General features: G+C 41.2%; 1 protein-coding gene across 6 annotated transcripts in view; it reads left to right on the top strand.

The window, feature by feature from the left end:
• Positions 1-18,662, top strand: part of HECTD4 (HECT domain E3 ubiquitin protein ligase 4) — a 541,903-nt gene that overhangs the window by 141,621 nt on the left and 381,620 nt on the right. For all 6 annotated transcript variants that reach the window (XM_029571656.1, XM_029571654.1, XM_029571657.1 and 3 more), the window contains 3 exons: positions 12,154-12,299; positions 12,565-12,635; positions 14,062-14,167. In XM_029571656.1, coding sequence (XP_029427516.1) covers positions 12,154-12,299; positions 12,565-12,635; positions 14,062-14,167 — 323 coding nt within the window. The remainder of the gene's footprint in view (positions 1-12,153; positions 12,300-12,564; positions 12,636-14,061; positions 14,168-18,662) is intronic.

Raw genomic sequence — 18,662 nt, 5'->3', positions numbered from 1 at the left:
TGTACTGTCCGACTTCTAATGATGGTCCCGACACGAACGATCCGTGTTTCAGATGTTTGTCTTTCCTCAGGGATGTAGATTAATGCTGAACAACCAACTTTTTGGGGTCTGAACCTCTCCACATGATGGTTCCTCGGGTAATCTCAACTTCTGCCTCGTGATGGTGTCGCTCTGACTTCACCTCCGGAAGGATAATCTATCGGCAAACCATGACCCCTTTTATATATTGTCAACGGAAGCAAAATTGGCCAATGACAATGTTTGAAATCGTCTTGTCGACTGATGACGTGGATGGCCAACCTTGTAGGAAACTTGCTTGTAATGAGCTGTATAGCAAACGGACCTGAAAGAACCAAGATGGCTCGTGTTCATTTTGCATACGTGAATACTGTGCTGCCCGACTTAGTTGGAAACTGCGTCGGCATGCTATCCCATTGCTCAGCGGACCTAAAGGTGAACTTTACGATTCAAACCATCCTCTCTAGAGACCGCGAAATTAAATTTTGTTGAACTGTTTTGTTGTTATTATTTAAAGAGACCCGGTATGCAGGAACTACGGTGTGATGTGTTCACACTTTGTTAATGCTGTGACTCGTAAAGCTTTTAAATCCAGATGGTGTAGAACTGTTACAGCAGGGTATTCCAATTTAGTTCGTCATTCATGCCCCGTGGGACTGATGATATAAGGGTGAAAATCCAAAATGCTTCGCGTTGGTTGAGGAGAGCCCGAATGTCACAGCCCCTCAATGGGGGTTCTAAGTGTTCTAGTACTGTCCATTTCAATTTTGCAATGGTATGTCCAAACTCTGTCAGATGTTGCACCATGGGTGCTGTCATCTTAGCTGTGGTAAATCTTGATTTATGCTCTCCCAGTCTAACCTTGACAGGTCTTGTGGTGCGACCAATATATAGTTTGGGGCACGAACAGATAATGACATAAACCACATTACTAGATTGACAGTTTGTGTTACTCTTCCTCCACACTTTGTATCCCGTGACTGGGTCCTCCCATAATACTCCCTTAAGAGTTTGTGCACACCATGTGCAATTGCCACATGGTTGATGGCCAACGAGTATTTCTTCCCGCTTGGAATTTTCAATCTGTGCGTGGACCGTCTGGTCTCTGATGTTCCTACCCCGGGACATGGCGATCATAGGTGGTTCAGTGAAAATGTCATGCATCGACAATATATGCCAATGCCGCTGTATAGCTGCTTTTATTGTACTTGCTGCTGTGGATTGTCTCAATACACAAGTCAATCGGGTTTCTTGTTTTATAGGTTTGTACTGTAATAACGTGTCACGGTCGCTATGCTTGGCTCTTTTGTATGCTGCGTTGATGGCTTTATGAGGGTACCCTCGTTCCAAGAATCTGCTTGCTAGAATATCCGCTTGGATTTCAAAGTCCTTTACGGTGGAACATATTTGTTTGGCTCTAAAATATTGGCTGACTGGGAGCCCCATTTTAAAACTATGTGAATGGTGACTGGAGAACCTTAAGAGGTTATTCCGGTCAGTTGATTTTCGATGAATGGTGGTGTGCGGTCTCCCCTGGTCTATATTTATTGCCACATCCAAGAATGTTATTGCTGTTTTGGAGATTTGAGATGTAAATTGCAAATTGTGATCCACTGCTTTACGAGTCACAGCATTAACAAAGTGTGAACACATCACACCGTAGTTCCTGCATACCGGGTCTCTTTAAATAATAACAACAAAACAGTTCAACAAAATTTAATTTCGCGGTCTCTAGAGAGGATGGTTTGAATCGTAAAGTTCACTTTTAGGTCCGCTGAGCAATGGGACTTTCCAAAACTCCCACTGAAGGAGTAGGGTCCAGTCCATGGAGCAAAGGATAAGCTGTCTGTTATCAGAATTTCTCTAGATATGGGCCCAGATTATGACAGAAAGTGAGTCTTATAGATCATTCAGAGAGGCTGTGCCTTAGTTTGCTTATCTGAACTCAGACACTTTTATAGTTTCTCCTTGTCTTTCCCTCTGCAAGAAGCATTTCAAGTTGTATTCTATTGTTTGCTAGACATCTGAGCAGTAGTTTTGGTGCCTCTGGTGCAATGGGATTGATGTCTGCATTTCATCTATTAAGTGGTTTTAAAAAAAAGGAACCTTTTGACCTATTTTGGAAATGATGCAAGTCAAAGTTTTGAGGGTTCTCACTTCAGAATGGGGGCCTATATATCAGTTATGGAGACCTCTAGATCTGTTATAGTAGAGCCACTGAGTAACTCAAGAGTCTAAACTCCTGCCTCTCACCCTAGCATGGCACTGGTTCAACCACTTCAAGTTCTTTTAACAGTGCAATGAGACATTTTTTAGAATCCATAGGTTTGACAGAAGCATATTGGTACATTCCCTTCTGAGAAGGCCTTTAGAAGTTTCTCTATTTCTTGGTACTGGAGGGTCATTTTTTATTTCAGGTCCTCTCTTTTGGTTGACCACTGAATTTTCTTACATTGAGAAGATTTCCTAGTTCATCCTTATCTGGGTAATTGCTTAGTCAGGTCAAAGTCTGTTCAGGAGAACAAGTGGGTTACTAGTAAGGTGTAGTTGATCTGGAAGCTCATTTTGACACTAATTAGGAATGAGCGTTGATGGTACAGAGGACTCAGAGGCTGCAATCTCAGTTGCATTCCTTGAGGTGCATCAGGTGATCCTCTGTATGAACTTATCTTCAGGTGCTGGTCCTGGAACTGGTTCAATGGGTGAGGACTCTCATTAGGACCTTGCAGAGAACTCTGCTTCCAAAACTATGCAATTAGGTTCTCAGTTTTAGATAATAAGGCAGGAGCAAGTTTCAGTTGGTGACTTTTTCCCATGAATTGGAGAAAGGAGTAGATCTGAAGCCTTTTTAAGTGGTAGTGATGATAGATACCAGCTTCTTAGTTGGGAGCACATTGTTAAAGTCACTTTTTTCACAAGAAACTTGGTCAGCATTAGAGACCAGGTGGTCAGTCTGGTAACCAGAGCAGTTCGGTTGGCATTGCTTCATTTGGTGCCGGTTCTTCAAAATCAATTTGTTTTTTTGTCGGACAATGCCATGTTAGTGTCTTATGTGATTCATCCAGGAGATGTCAAGAGCTCTCAGGTGTCTGCATAGGTGATAATTTTGTGTAACCTGGGAGGAGAAATATCTAGCATCTCTCATACATGCTGTAGAGAAGGTTCAAGTGGACTGTCTTAGCTGCAGTGGGAACTGTTAGAAAGGGTATTTCATTGTATTGTGGTGTGACGAGGAGAGCCAGTGTTGAATCTAATGGCATCCCACAAGAATTTAAATGTAGAAAGATTCTACAGCAGGAGTCATCCAGGCTGGCTGCTGTAGTTCAGTCATAATTGGAGTGGCAGCTACTTTGCATTTCCTTCTTGACCTCTGTTTATCTTCTGCAGAAGATCTCTGGGCTTTAAGGGTTGATAGCTCTGGTAGCATTCAATTGATCAAGGCAGCCTTGATATATAGTCCTATTCTGACTATTGAGCGAGAGCTCCCGCTATTTACCTTGGAACTCTGGTCTCCTGAGGCAGGGATCTGGTTTGATTGTGTTTTGTTTAAGCAAGAAAAGATATTCTCAAGAGACTGTGGATACCTTGTTGCTTTCTTGAGAAAGTTCTGCATCCCTGGTATATATTGGGTTTGGCAGATTTTTAAAGATTAGTGCGTTGCAAAGCAGGTTTTTTTCTAGAAGGAATCCCCAAAATACTTCTCTCCTGTTCGCCACGCTCAAAACCTAGGAATAACCATTGACAAAGATCTATCTTACAAAACCCACATAACAAATAAAATCAAAGAAGGATACCACAAATTACTCACACTCAGGGTGTCTTAAACCTTTTCTCACACAAGAGGATTTCAGAACAGTAATACAACTACTTATATTCTCCAACCTCGACTACTGCAATGCATTACTTCTCAACTTACCTCTTATACCATCCGTCCGCTCCAAATACTACAGAACACAGCAGCTAGAATTCTTACAGGAACAAAGAAACACAAACATATCACGCCAACCTTTATCTCACTACACTGGCTCCCAATAAAATACAGAATAGAATACAAAGTTCTAACAATTCTTCATAAAATAATCACAGGACAACAAAATTACTGGCTGAACAAATACATCGTACCGCACACTCCAAAAAGGAACCTCCGATCAACGAACAAAGGCAGCCTCAAACTACCTCATGTAAGATCCACTCATTTGATCACAACTCGTGAGAGAATTATATCCTTCGCCAGCCCCGCACTTTGGAACGCATTACCAATCGATATAAAAACGCAACCAGATACCAAAACCTTTAAAAAAGATTTGAAAACCTGGCTTTTCTCCAGTGCCTATGCAAATAATCTCATCCATCAACGCAACAAGAATCCCACACAAACATCCCACCAAGAAAAGTCCACATCTTTAGAGAAACATAAAAGCAACCAAGATAACTCAAGAACATACAAGACAATATGCAAAGTCACATACAAATTGGGGTGGCATAATTACGTAAACTATATAGTCACCATGATGTAACTTCTATTTAAAAAATATGATGCAACAATGTTTTTCTAATATGACTCAACGTTTGTTTAACCAATCTGACTACTGTTTTTCAGAGGTTTCATTCAGGGTATGCCTTTAACCTCTCATTTGGAGTTTTCTTATTCCGTATGAGGAGTGAAGCACACAGATCGCCAGTAAAAACAAAGCAAAAAAAAAAAAACCAAACTGGTCTCGTCTTGGAATTTGAATGTGGTGATATCCTATCTGGCAGATATTACTTTTTAACCCTTTAAAGAAGTGGTGTTTTTTTTTTTTTGGACTGAGCTGCTAATGGTGATCTACTCAGTCAGGTGAATTTCTTAGCTGTAAGCTCATTGATGTAGGGAGTCTGTCTTGGTCTTTCCAAAGAGATGGTACAAATTTGGTATTCCTTCCTAAAGGGATCTATTTTTTTTTCATCTTAGTTTGGTAGTGTGTTGTCCTTCTTTAGAGTTGTGTGGGGAAGTATAGTTGCTGCTCCATTCCTGGGATGTGAGTTATTTAGGGTTTTGTGCACTAAGTGGCATATACATAAAATTAAATAAATAATGAATAATTAAGGTAATGAATGGTTTTAGGGGATCATATCATCTTTGTCCTCCATGCAAAGCCATTTAAGATGGGCAAGGCTTTGAAAGCTTCATTGGCATGCTGATTTAAAGAAATCATAAATGTGGCCTACATAGTTAGAGGATTACAATTCCCAAATAGGACACAAGTGGTTTCTTTGGTCAATATTTTTATCTAAAATTCACTTATAACCCGAACCCTTCAAGATTTGGGGTGGGGTTCAATAAAACATACATAATAAAAGATAAGAACAAGCTATGTTTAAATCTGTTTTATTGAGAAAAGGAAAAACATTACAATATGCATGTCTGCTGGTTGTTACTACCCAGCCCCATGACTAGTCAAGAAGAAACCATTTTCCAGGTTATTGTGAAACTTTACCTACCCATCCCTCCTAACCCATCCCCTCCCCACTTAAGACCCCATGTAAACATAAACGAGCAAGTTAAAATAAGAACAGAATCATACATAAAATAACAGGACTGAGACCCAAGCAGGCTTATGATTTGCAAAGCCTGACTTGTGGGTTCAGGGTTGTTTGAGGAAAATTACAGGAGATGCCTCATTAGGTCGGCTGTTCAGGCAGCAAATTTTTGAAAGAGACTGAGAAAAGGAAATTCTTAAGGCCTTCCTGAAATCTTTTGGAGCCTCAGTATTCCGTAGGTATAGAGGAAAAGTGTTCCAGAAGGTGGGGGTCAGCAATTGAAAAGGCCCTTTCTGGAGGAAGTAATGTCAGCCATCCAATATAGCTGCTTGAAGCTTATGCTGTGCATGGTGTAGCATTAAAAGTGGCTTTTATAATTGTTACTGCACTATTTGTGCCCTACACTATTGGTGATACTGCTCCTTGTATGATGGCGACTTGTCGGAGAATGGTGGATTTAAGAGTTCTCCTCCAGTGCTGCGGTGTCCTTGAAGGAAGTGGATTCCGGTGAGACTGGTGGTGCCCTGTTTGAGCAAGTCATGCCCGAAGTGGGACCCTAGGAGGATTGCGTCTTGGCGGGGCTGACCTGAGCTGAATTTTTGGCCTGGTTTATAGATTTAAAGCAAGATATTGCAGCCATTGAGCAGGAAATTTATGATGTTGTGGGGGAACTGCGGTGAGTTGTTAACTAGTTGGGTCAAAGAGTGTTGGATCTTGAGCAGAAGACGGATGATCATTTGGAAGATATGACGCAGCATTCTGAACACATTCAACAGCTGAATCAGTTGTCGGAGGAGATCACAGATAAAATGGAAGATCTTTAGAATCGTTCTTGCAGGAGCAACATTAGGATTAGAGATGTTAAAGAGAAGAAGGTTCCACTGATTATAGTTTGCTTGTTCAAGAAATCTGCAGAGCTATTTTGAACTTTGAATTCTCTGATCCAGCTGTGGTGGAAGTTAAAATTGATCGGACTCATAGATCCCTGGGGAGAGCGCTTAACAACATATCTAGGGATATTAGAGCCTGCCTGCATGATTTTCTGGTAAAAGGCAGAATAATGCAAAAAGTAAGAAGTATGGGAAGTATTCATTATTTATTTATTTAAAGCTTTTTTATACCGACTTTCTTGATACAAATCAACTCGGTTTACAGGGAATAAAGAATTTAACGATAACAGTAAAAAACATTAGACCAAAATTAGAGGAAGTAAAAAGTTACAATAAAACAAGGGAAAGCAACTGGGAGTTGTAAATGTCGAGGGGGCTATGTTTGTATATCATGGCAAGGAATGGAGCTGCAGATTTTTAATGATATTTCTGCCCAGCACATGAAGTATATTATTGACTTTCTGCGTGCTGGTAACATATTTAAGTGGTTATATCCTTTTGGCTTTTCTTTCACTATCAGTGGCCAATCCTTCACTGCCTGCATACCGGAGGTGGCAGAGGGACTTTTGCGCCAGAAGGGTATTGACAATAAGGAAGCTACTATGGATAACTGCCCTGGCCCCCATAAAGAAGTGACCAGATGGCCACATATTGGCAAGGTGGGAAAGTGCCTATGGAGAAGTTTGAGCGGCAGTCTTCCTCCCTATGCTGCTGGAACCTGACTTTGGTTACCTTCATGTTTCTGGTTGTTATCCTAGTCTACATATCCCTTACAGGATAGTGTTTAATCTCCTTTTTTTCTCTTTTTCTGCTGAAGTATGTAAGGTTGCTGTACTACTATAGCCACTGTTTAAAATTATGATACATATGCCATACTGGGAGTCATTTCTCTTCCGTTGTGTGATACCTTTGCAATCACACGTCTCATTGCTTACTGAACAGGATTTCTTCTGGGTTCAGGGGATGGGAGGGGGGGAAGGGCCAAGCGGGCTCCGTGTGCCCCAAGTTTGAATTACTTTGCTAAGCGGGTTGTCGGTAAACTTATTTCTAAAGCTGTGGAGGTGAGAGAGAATGCTCTCAAAGAAAAATCAGAATTATTATTGCCTATTCAACACTTGGAATAGCATCATAAACAGTTTGGGGGTATGAAAACTTTGCGGGAAGTAGATGCTCAGAGGAGTAGGTTGCAAACCATTCTGTGTAGTGATATTCAGCATAGATTAGATGTATCTCGCCAGGTGTCTTTTGAGGAAAGTAATAAATCTATCAAATTGCTTGCCTGGCAGTTGAAAAGACAAATCTCCCGCAGCAAAATCTTGAATATTAAAGACAAACAGGGGGGTGATTGTTCATGATAATAATTAATAAGGGATAAGTTCGCTCACTTCTATAAGGAACTATATACCTGCAAAAGTTCTATAATTGGATTCCGATATTTATGCTTATTTAGCTGAGGTTTCCTTACCTGTTCTTTCAAGGGAGGTCTCTCAAAGGATAGATGGAGAGATTTCTCAGATGGAAATATTTGGGGCTGTATCATCTCTTAAAATCAACAAAGCTCCCGGTCTGGATGGCTATACGGGGCTTTTTTTTTACAAAGCATTTAGGGATTTATTGATTCCTCCCCCCCCCCCCCCTCCTCACACACACACACACTTCATCGTCTCTTTAATCAGTTATTGACAAATCCAGTTTTGTCCTCCAAGACGTTAGTGGATGTTACAGTTTTGCCAAAGCCTGGAAAGGATAATTCCTTATGTGGCTCCTACAGGCTAATTTCGTCATTGAATTTAGATTTAAAGATCTTGGCTGGGAGTCTGAATACTGTTTTACCTGACTTGATCCATGTGGATCAGTCTGGTTTCATACCGGGTAGGCAAGCGGGTGATAACATCTGTAAGATCGTGAATTTGATTTGGCATGCTAGAGAAGGGAAAATACCATCAGTTTTCTTAGCTATAGACACTGAAAGGGCATTTGACCGTGTACACTGGGCATTCATGTTTAAAGTTTTACAGAAGATTGGGATGGGTCATAATTTTTTGAAGGCGTGTATAAAGGTCAATGGGTCTTTCTCAGATATTTTTGGGTTGGGTAAGGGTACCCGGCAGGGGTGCCTGCTTTCACCCTTATTATTTGCCTTGGTGATGGAACCATTTGCTGGGATGCTTAGACAAAATGGAGACATTAAAGGTATCCCTGTGGGTCATGCTCAATTCAAAATATCTTTATTTGCAGATGACATCTTGTTCATCATCACACAATCTCACCTGTCTTTACCTGTACTGATTCATTAATTAACTAGATTAGTAAGGCTTCTGCTTTCAAGGTTAATATGAGCAAGTCTGAATTGTTGAATATATCCCTTAATGATATTCAAATGCACTCAATTAAAGAGCAATTTTCTCTTAAATGGGCAACACAAGGTATTCGCTATTTAGGTATTCAGTTGGGGGCGGATTGGAAGCATTTGTTTGCTGTGAATTACTCCCCTCTCTTGGCAAAGGCTAATAGAGATTTTGATATTTGGCCCCCTTAAAATTCTCCTGGCTAGGTTGCATAACAGTTATCAAAATGACCATTTTACCCAGGTGGTTTTATTTTTTTTTCAGTCTCTTCCTATTGAAGTTCCCCATGCTTTTTTGCTATCACTTCATAGGAAAGTTTTTCATTTTATTTGGAAGCGATGGCCACCTCGGGCAGCTAAGAGGGTGCTTTTTCTTCCCAAACTTAAAGGTGGGTTTAGCTGTGGTTTGTTTGTCAGTGGTCCTCCTGGACCTTCTAAGTAGTGGATGTATATAGAGCAGGTTTCACTGCCACAAAATTCACTATATTTTAGAATTTGGGGTTTGCCAGAGTTGTGGAGGAATTATAATAGCACAATCCTTTCTCTGTTAACTTTGAAGCTTTGATGGTATTGGAGAAACAATTGATGGGTCACCAATATTTTTCCCCGTTGTTACCATTGGGTCAGTATAAAAGGGTTCATTATTTATCTGATTCTAAATATATGTTTTCCCACTGGACCCAGAAAGGGATAAGGTGTTGATGATTCTAAGCTGTTATCTTTTGATGATTTAAAATTATATTTTGATCTCGCAGATTTTGAATGTTATCACTATTTACAGTTGGCCCATTGTTTTTGGAACCCACTTATTAAGGATCATGTTGTCCGAGCTCTGTCTGCTTTTGAAGAGTTATGTTTTCAACAGCGTGCTAGCAAGGGACTGATTTCCAATTTATATGGAATGCTACTTCCCAAACATATTCCTCCATTTAAACATGTATCCAGCTGGGAATCTGATTGGGGGAGTCAATGGTCCCTGGAGCAGCGAGAAAATGTTATAATGTTATAACTAAGAGTTACATTTCTGCTGCTGTAGTAAAAACCAATTATAAAATTTTGTATCTGTGCTATCTTACCCCTCTGAGATTGCATAAGATCTTCCCATATTTGGTGGACTTGTCCAAAGTTGCTTCCTGTTTGGAAATGGATTGCCTCAATACTATGTGCATTGACCTCTTTGAACATCCTCCTTGATTCCAAAATGTATCTTCTCTCTCAATACCCAACTTGCTGGACATATGCTGACAGGAGTATGATCAATCATGTGTTGTGTGCAGCGCGCCAGAAGGTGGTGGCTTATTGGAAACAGGAGACAGAGCCCTCGTCTACTTCGTTTCTTCGACGGCTTTGGAATCCGTAATTTATCTTTATCTTTCTGCCATTGGAAAAGATAAGGTGTCTATACACGTACAGATTTAGGAACCTTTTCTTCGATGGTACCAACAGCTCTCTTAATATTGACTGTTTGGTGCACCCACCTAGTCGACCGGCTCAATCTGTATCTTTATTGTGGTTTTACATTCCCCTTTCACTTTTGTTATTATTCTTAATGAGTCCTCTTGTAAATGTTTTGTTTTTTTCTCTCTTCTATGGTTCATCAAGATGGCCTTATTAGCCTAATATGCCTATATTGTCGGTTTCAAGGCCCTGGGGGAAGGGATTGGGGTATTTAATTCTAAAAATTCTGTTAGCAGCTATATTTCATATTGTGTTCTCTTGTAAATGCTGGATGTTTGAAAGACACTATGTATGAAGATTGTTCTCTGTTTTCTCTATATTTTACTTCAACAGTTAAACTTATATATATAAAAGAAAAGGCCCTTTCTCTTTTATATATATATAAAAGAAAAGGCCCTTTCTCTGGTGGAATCAAGTCTGGTATGTCTTGAAGGAGTTTCCAGGTACTGCTGGCTAGAGGACTGAAGGGAGCAAAGGAGCAACCTGGTCTTCCTTGCATTCTTTTGTGATATTTTATCATCTTAACATTTGAAGCAGGGACAAAGCATCCTGTTGGTTTCAGAGATCATGAGAGTGGGTTTGGCAGTGTCCCACCCACTTGAGATATAGCTTGGGTACATCCCATGTGTTTGGACTGATCTGGCTGGGTGAAGAGGAAGGAAAAATTAGTTCTTATCTGATAATTTCCTTTTCTTGGGTCCAGCCAGACCAGTTCAGGACCCTCTCTTATCTTATTTTTAATCAAACCTTCAGTGGATATGGTGAGGAGATATTAATCTATTTGGTTTGTTCTAATTGTATTTTATTGGTATGTTCATTTGTTGTTCTCCCTTGGAAATACCTTGGTTTGGGGTGGAAGAAGTTTGTTCGTAGTATGTTGTTCTTAGCTTCTTATAGGATACTGGCAGGCTGAAGACAACATGGGGGCTTATGTAAGGTGACATCAGCAAGTCTGTTAATCTCTGCCTCCATCTTCTGATTACTGAACAGAACTCATACATTTGGATTGTCTGGCTGCATTCAAGGAGAAAAAAATTATCAGATAAGAACTAATTTTTCCTTTTCAGTCATAATAACAAATGTTTTTTGTTTGGTGAAACCCAAACACTGCCTTCCAGTAAGAAACCTTTCCTGAATATCAAGCACAGTGATGGAGATACCACGATGTGGGGCTGCTTTGCTGCACCATCATCTGGAGAGCATGCCATCATTGATGGAATCATGAATTCTGCTTTATATCAGAAAAATCTATAATAAAGTATTGGACTATCTGTTCGTGAGCTAAAGCTGATCTAAAAATGAGTTGTGCATCAAGACAAACTAAAAGTTCAAATAAATCTGCTACAGAATGGGTGAAGAAGAGATTTTTGTGTTTTGGATTAGTCAAGTCAAAGTCCCATTGTAAACTCTATTGAAACTTTGTGGCAAGACCTGAAGGAAACCCTCAAATGTCACAAAGTTGAAATAATTCTATAGGGAGGAATGAGACAAAATTCTTCAAGGGCAATATGAGAAACTGATAAACAGTTACAGAAAAAGTTTGTTGCTATTCAAGGATGTGCCATAGTTACTGAATGAAGGGTTCACATACTTTTTCGCACAAGGATACTTATTGTTGAATAACTCGAAATGTATCCTTTCTCTCTTTCTAGCATTTAAATTAGGATCTAATCATGGCTTGAATATAAATTATGCTAAAATAGACTGTCCAGAGGTGTTAAAGAATTTCTCATCTGTGTGTGTGTGTGTGTGTGTGTGTGTGTGTGTGTGTGTGTTACGTATGTATATCCATATCTATATATAATACAGATCATCTTAAGTTATTTTAAATAGCTGTTGCTTGCCCATAAGAGATTTTCAACATTTACTCATAATTAATTCTTTTGTCCCTTGGTCCTTAATCAAAACTTTGTTTTGTAGGTGGTATTTAAATTTTTCTTCAGTTCACAAACTGAGAAAAATCGTGACATAGTTAGACGGTCGGGGCTTCTACTTTGGCAGTTGCTGATGGCACCAAAAGACCAGATTTGCCCAGAAATTCAAAAGGAGGTCTGTTTAGCAATCAGGTAAACCAAATGTTTGAGGTTTATGATCATTAATGTTTCAGAAAACTTGTATCCCCATTAAGGTAACATTTGTCGCTTTGCTCAGCATCTTCATGAAAGAATTTCTCTTGATCCCTCTGACAGATAGGTTAGTTATCAGGCAGGAGAGCATAGCAGGCAACAGCATTTATTTTTCTTTCCTATCTCCAGACTGGAGCTCTAGAGCATTTCAGAATTTAGTGAGCAAGTATTTATACATTTTTCTTTGTCTTCCATTTTCTTTTAGTTCTGGATTAAACATTTTGTACCCTGGAGAAGTAGAACTTGATAACTTACTTAAACTAGTCTTAACTGAAGGTAAGACATTTTCACAGCTAACATTTGGAAAGTGATGAAGGAGAAAGAAAAAGTCTCCTAATAATCTTTATTACGCCTGTTCTCTTTCCTTTTTATCATTTGTAAATGATAATATGAATTATCAGTGGTTGAGATTTTTGTTGTTGTTGTTGTTGGACAGCCCTTTAGAAGTCCAAAAATATTTACATCCACAAAAGAAGTCTTAATGACTTTTCTATTTATACAAAAAACGTTGGCTTTCTTTTCTGTTGTTGTCTTTAGTTGCTTGTTTAAGGAGGACTTTAGTTGATTGCCAGGAAAGGCTAGTTCCTTATTGTCCCCCAGACCTGTACAGATTTGTGTTTTTTCTCCTCTACCAGCAGATGGAAACAGAGAAGAAAAGCTTTACTGTACCTTAGTTACTTAAGTTACTATGCCACTTGCAGTCTCACAGGATTCTCTGTCTTCCATAGATGGTAGAGGTGTCTAGCTTCCAGTTGGACTTTGGAAATGAAGATTTATTCCCAGGAGTGCTAGGCCCTGGTTTAGGGCCATCCCTTGGTAGGGAAGGGATGAACAGAGGTTTGGTGGCCCTTGTTTGGCTTGTGACTGGACGTTAAGGAAAGTTTGGTAGCCAGTGATGCTGGCTCCCTCACCCCTGATCCTCTCCTCCCTTCCACTGAAGGAGTCCCCTGTGGCCCTGGATGAAGACTACTAAAGGGAAATGATTGATTTTTTTTGTTGTTGATGTTTCAGGGGTTTCTGGCTTTAAGCTGTCAACCCCTTTAAGATTTACAATAATAATAAAAAAAAAAATAAAAATTGTTCAGCTGAGAGCTGCTGGGAGACTGACCGGAGAAGGACCTCGGCAGTGCTTCCATCTGTGGTGCAGACCTTTGGTGAGCTGCTGTCTGGTTCCCCTGTAGACATTCCACAGCCAACCAATAGGCTCCAGGGGGAGGCAAGAGCAGTATCAGGGAGACAGAAGCACTTCCTTCCTCCTCTCTCCTGTGACCCTGGAGCACAGAGCTCTCAGCTCCTCATCCACACGAGTGCAGGAGACAAAGCTGGTGCTTATGAACTTCCCTCAAGAAAAGAAAATTGCTTTCAACTTAAACACAATACATTTATTAAACATAAGCACATGTAAGGAAAAATGCATGAAAAGATGGACAAGGTAACAAAATTGCAGAATTTGCAATTACCTGCCTTGTACTTTTGTAGGCCTTGCTTATGCCTTGAATTGAACAGTATCTGATTCAACCTGAAATATTTTGTTCAGCCTTTTTTTTTTTAATGTTCAAAAGTCCCACATTTTCTTGATTTGGTTTCATCAGATTGTTTTGACCCATATTGACCAGAAATGAAACCCAAAACCAGATGACCAATGGATATTATCACCCCTATAAATGTGCATATGTATTATAATTGACCTTTTGGTTAACAGGAGAGAGAAATGATGGACTTTCCCTGCTTCGTGATGTAATCCTGACAAATTTAGCCGAACAGCTGCAAAATAACAGATTTGGAAGTGAAGATGATGAGCACTACAGGTAAAATTGTATAAACTGGTGTGTAAAAAAAAAAAGATACTTGTTTAATATAATACTATCTATTCTAAAATCAAAATATGTATAGTATGAATTTGATCTGCTGACACCATTCACACTATCTTGAGTATAGATGCCAGAGAATTTCCCTGTGTTCTTTGAATCAATATGACTAAAGTAGATTAACTTGTGCTTGAATGTAATACAGTATTCCATTATCTTATCAAAAAGACTCTTGATATGGTTTGTTAGTTTCACTTACTGGCATTGCTGTCAAATCATTTCTGTTTGAGACACAGTCAAGAACTGTGAAAATGAGTTGCCATTGCAAAATAAAATTACATATCAAAACTGTGCTTTCCCCTTCCTCCTTCCTCTACCCTTACCCTCAGAGTTTCATTATAGTCCTTTGAGCTTCCAGCTCAATTGTAACCAGCCTTACTGGGCCAAGGTGCCATATGCAACTATCCATGGCTTTCCCACCCCCTCCTATTTGGCTGAGCATTTTTGGCCAGGGGAGCCACAGTCTCCAGCTCTTTCAAGAATGCGAGTCTAGCCGTGAGACGTTGCCATTGTGCGATGAGCAAGACTCCCTCCCACCCTGCAGAGGTTGGGAAAGTCCTTTCACGGTATTCTTCCCCAGCCAAGAAGCAGGAGCCGCGTTTGGGGGAAAAATTTAAGCTCTTTTAAGATTAGACATGTCTTTATTTTCTTCTGCCATTTGAAAAAAAAAAGAAAAGTTCCCTGTATGTACCAAGATCAATCCAGACTCCTGAGTTTTGCCTCCCTTCCAGCAGATGAAGACAGAGAAGGTTTTGCTAACACTGCCACATAACCTGGTGTGCCACCTGCAATTCCTCAGTATTTCTTTGTCTCCAGCAGATGGTAGATGTGCAAAACCTGCAGCCTGGAAATTAGTTAAAAAAAAAAAAAAAAAAGATATTTAAATGTATTTAGATTGAGATTTAAAGAAGATTTTCTCTTTAAATCTCCCAGAAGGTTGGCAGGTCCTGGTGGGGCCATCCCTCCTGGTACTGAGATGGATGAGCAGGGTGTTGAGACCCTTGTATAGCTTGGTCCTTTCGCTGCCGGGGATAGATAGCTGATGGAGCCAGTTTCCACTCCCCCAGGAGGACTTGCAGAGCTTGCTGCCCTTCTTCTGTAAGGGAGGTAACTTTAAAGTTTAAAAAAAAAAAATAAATGTTATTTTTGGTTTGTTTCGTCCCATGGTGGAGATTGGGATGGCAGCCTTGCAGAGACTTGGCTGCTGCGGCTCTCGCGCCAATTCCTTTTGTCCTGCTGAAGTCCTCCAAGCAGCTGCCTGCACACGTGGTAGGGCAGGCTGCAGACATGCTGCGTGGCAGTAAATGCTCCGCATGCGGTGATGTGCACACACAGCTGTCCCGGGCCAGTTTTGATTCCCTCTGCCTCTCTGAGGGAGAGGGCAGCTCAGGAATGTCGGCAGCAGCATTGGGAAAGCAACGAGAGCCTGGAAGGCTCACGAGTGAATTGATTGCAGCAGCGGGCTCCTTCCCGATTAGTACGGGAACAGCGGCCATTTTATTAGAAGCCACGGGAGGGAGGGGGATTTCCCTCCTTAGCTGTCCCTGGCTGATCAGAGCCCCATGGAGGGCCGGGGAGCCCAGGGGATTCAGTTGGGGGAGGATGAGGACCTCCTGGAAGAGGATTCTGATGATCCTGCAGCTTTTTCATCAGAACTTGTTTTGTTGCTGCACAAAGCGTACCTGGCCAGGAAAGCCAGGCTGCGAGTTTCTGGGCGAGAGGGGTTGAATGGCCTGCAGGCTAATGCTGCAACAAGGATTCGGCGAGTACTTGGTAGGTCTACACAGTCAGAAATGGCAGATGAAACCTTGGAGGATTTTGAAAATGGGGATCCTTCAGCGGAGGATCCTCCTGAGGCAGATCCTTCTCTGGATGGACAGGATCCAGAGGAAGGGCTGGGACAAGCCCCAGTGTTGAGGGGGATGATCCGAAGGTGGTTTGTCTTTTGCACAGGGAAGAGCTGTGGCTCTTGATCCCCTGGGTCCTTAAGGAGCTGGGGATTAAAGTTCCACAAGAAGAATCTGATCAGGAGGAAGTGGATCCAGTCAAGGATGGCTTAAGAAGTCCAGCGAAAGCTTTTCCCTTTCATAAGTCAGCCAAGAAGTTAGTGATTAGGGAGTGGGATACTCTGAAGACCGGCTTGAAGATCGGCAGTACATTGGATGTTATATCCATTTCCAGAGGATATGCTTGAGCTGTTAAGATGTCCAAAGGTGGATGCCTCGGTGTCTGCGATCACCAAGAAGATAATGATTTCAGTGGCTGGTTCTGCAGTGTTGAAGTATATACAGGACAGGAAGCTGGAAGTCCATCTCAAAAAGATTTTTGAGGTGTCTGCCCTAAGCATATGTGCTGCGGTTTGCAGCAGTTTTATGCTTTGGGCTGGCTTGTCTTGGGTGCAGCAGTTGCAGGCTGAAAAAGTGATGTGTGCATTTGAGACAAAACAGGCCGAGCGGTTAGAGGCAGTGGTGGCCTATGGAGCGGATGCATTATATGACCTCATCAGACTTCCTCCAGAACTATGATGTCAGCAGTCTTGGCCAGGAGACTTCTTTGGTTACAAAACTGGAACCAAATGCAGCACAATTTTAAGAAAAAAAAAATCAAAACCTGGTTATTCCAACAGGCTTTTGAGATTGGAAAAGCATAGTTTCAGGAGAGCAGCAGAGATTATTGCAGCAAACAGCTTTTTAAGAGTTATACATTGGTTATATAAGAATTATGATTTGATTGATTTGATTGGTTACATGCATGAATGAAGTTTTAAATCAAACTTGTATTTTAATAATGTGTGAATGAAGCTATTGATTTTATTTTGTTTTTATATTCTTTTATTGTTTTATATTACATTGTTCTATATTGTTAACCAATATGATGGTAATAACCAAATATCGGTATACATTTTTTTATAAATAAATAAAAATGGTTGGTGGATGTTTGGTCCAAGTCTCAGTTAATAGCATTGCCTTTTAAAGGGAAACTCCTGACTTATTGTTTTCCTTCTGAGGGGGGAGGAGGGGAGGTGTTTCAGTGGCTAGTTGGGGTTTGTCATCTGTGGGGGCACTAGTAAGAGTCACCTGGTGTTCCTGAATTGTGTTCATTTCATTGTTTGTGCTTGAAAATCTAATAAAACAGATTTAAACATGAAGGGAAATTCCTTTTTGGGGAGCACTTGAAGGAGCTCATGAAGCTTCTAGGTGAAAATAAAGGGCATAGATTGCCAGAGGATAAGCCAAAAGGGGGAAAAGGATCCTCTGTTCTCGCTTTAGGGTGAATAGACATTTTTGGCAGAATAGGCCTTCGGGGGGAGCCCAGAGGCAAGGTATTGGAAGACAGTAGTCCTGGAACCAGTCCTTTTGAGGTCGAAAGCTGAACAGAGATAGTTCTGGCCAGGGGGCTGGTAGAGCCAAGTCTACCCAATGAAGTGAGGCCAGCCCCCTCCTCGGTGCCAGCTATAGGAGGGTCAGTTGACTGTTTTTTACGATAAGTGGGCCTAGATCACGACGGACTGGTGGGTCTTAACTGTGATAAGAGAAGTTTACGCTTTAGAGTTTGTGTGTCTGTTAAAGGACTTGTTCATGGTTTCCCGTTGCACTTCTGTTACAAAAAGGCAGGTGGTGTAGGAAGCCATCAATCGCTTATAGATGCTGGGAACCATTGTTTTTGTTCCCACAGAGGAGCAGGGGACGGGAAAGTATTCCATTTATTTTGTGGTCCCAAAAAAAGAGGGGACCTTCCACCTGATTTGGCCCTAAAAAGAGGTGAACATGGCTCTCAAAGTTCCTCATTTTCGGATGGAGACTCTGCAGTCAGTCATTGCAGCAGTGCACAAAGGGGAGTTCTTAGCGTCTCTGGATTTGGCTGAAAAGTACATGCACATAGCAATCTGTCCGGATCATCAGAGATTCCTGAGGTTCATGATTCTCAGGACACATTTTCAATTTTGCGCCCTTCCGTTTGGGGTGGTGACTGCTCCAAGGACGTTCACCAAGGTGATGGTTGTGGTGGTGGTGGCTCTCCAGAAGGAGGGCATCCTGGTTCACCCATATCTGGACAGTTGGCTGATTTGAGTGAAGTCAGAGGACCTTTGCAGGCAGGCAGTGGAGTTGGTGCTGCAGCGGTTGAGATCCCTGGGTTGGGTAGTAAATCTGTCCAAGAGTCAACATTCCCTTTCTCGGGTGTTGGAGTTTCTGGAGACACGTTTCAATACCAGGGTGGGGAAGGTGTTTCTCACCAGGGAATGCATCTACAAATTCCAGAGGCATGTTCTTAGTTTGTTAGAGAAAGCGGTGCCCAGGGTCTGAGATTACTTGCAGGTTCTGGGTTCCATGGCTTCCACTTTGGAGCTGGTTCCTTGGGCATTTGCTCATATGAGGCCTCTGCAGTTGGTGTTGCTCTTCCGTTGTCAGAGCAGTTTCATCTTCCACTACCTCTT

The sequence above is a fragment of the Rhinatrema bivittatum genome, chromosome 11 (genome assembly GCF_901001135.1).
Source record: "Rhinatrema bivittatum chromosome 11, aRhiBiv1.1, whole genome shotgun sequence".
In the NCBI taxonomy this organism is placed as follows: Eukaryota; Metazoa; Chordata; class Amphibia; order Gymnophiona; family Rhinatrematidae; genus Rhinatrema; species Rhinatrema bivittatum.
Note: the sequence above shows the minus strand (reverse complement) of the source record. Positions and strands in the feature narration are given on the sequence as shown.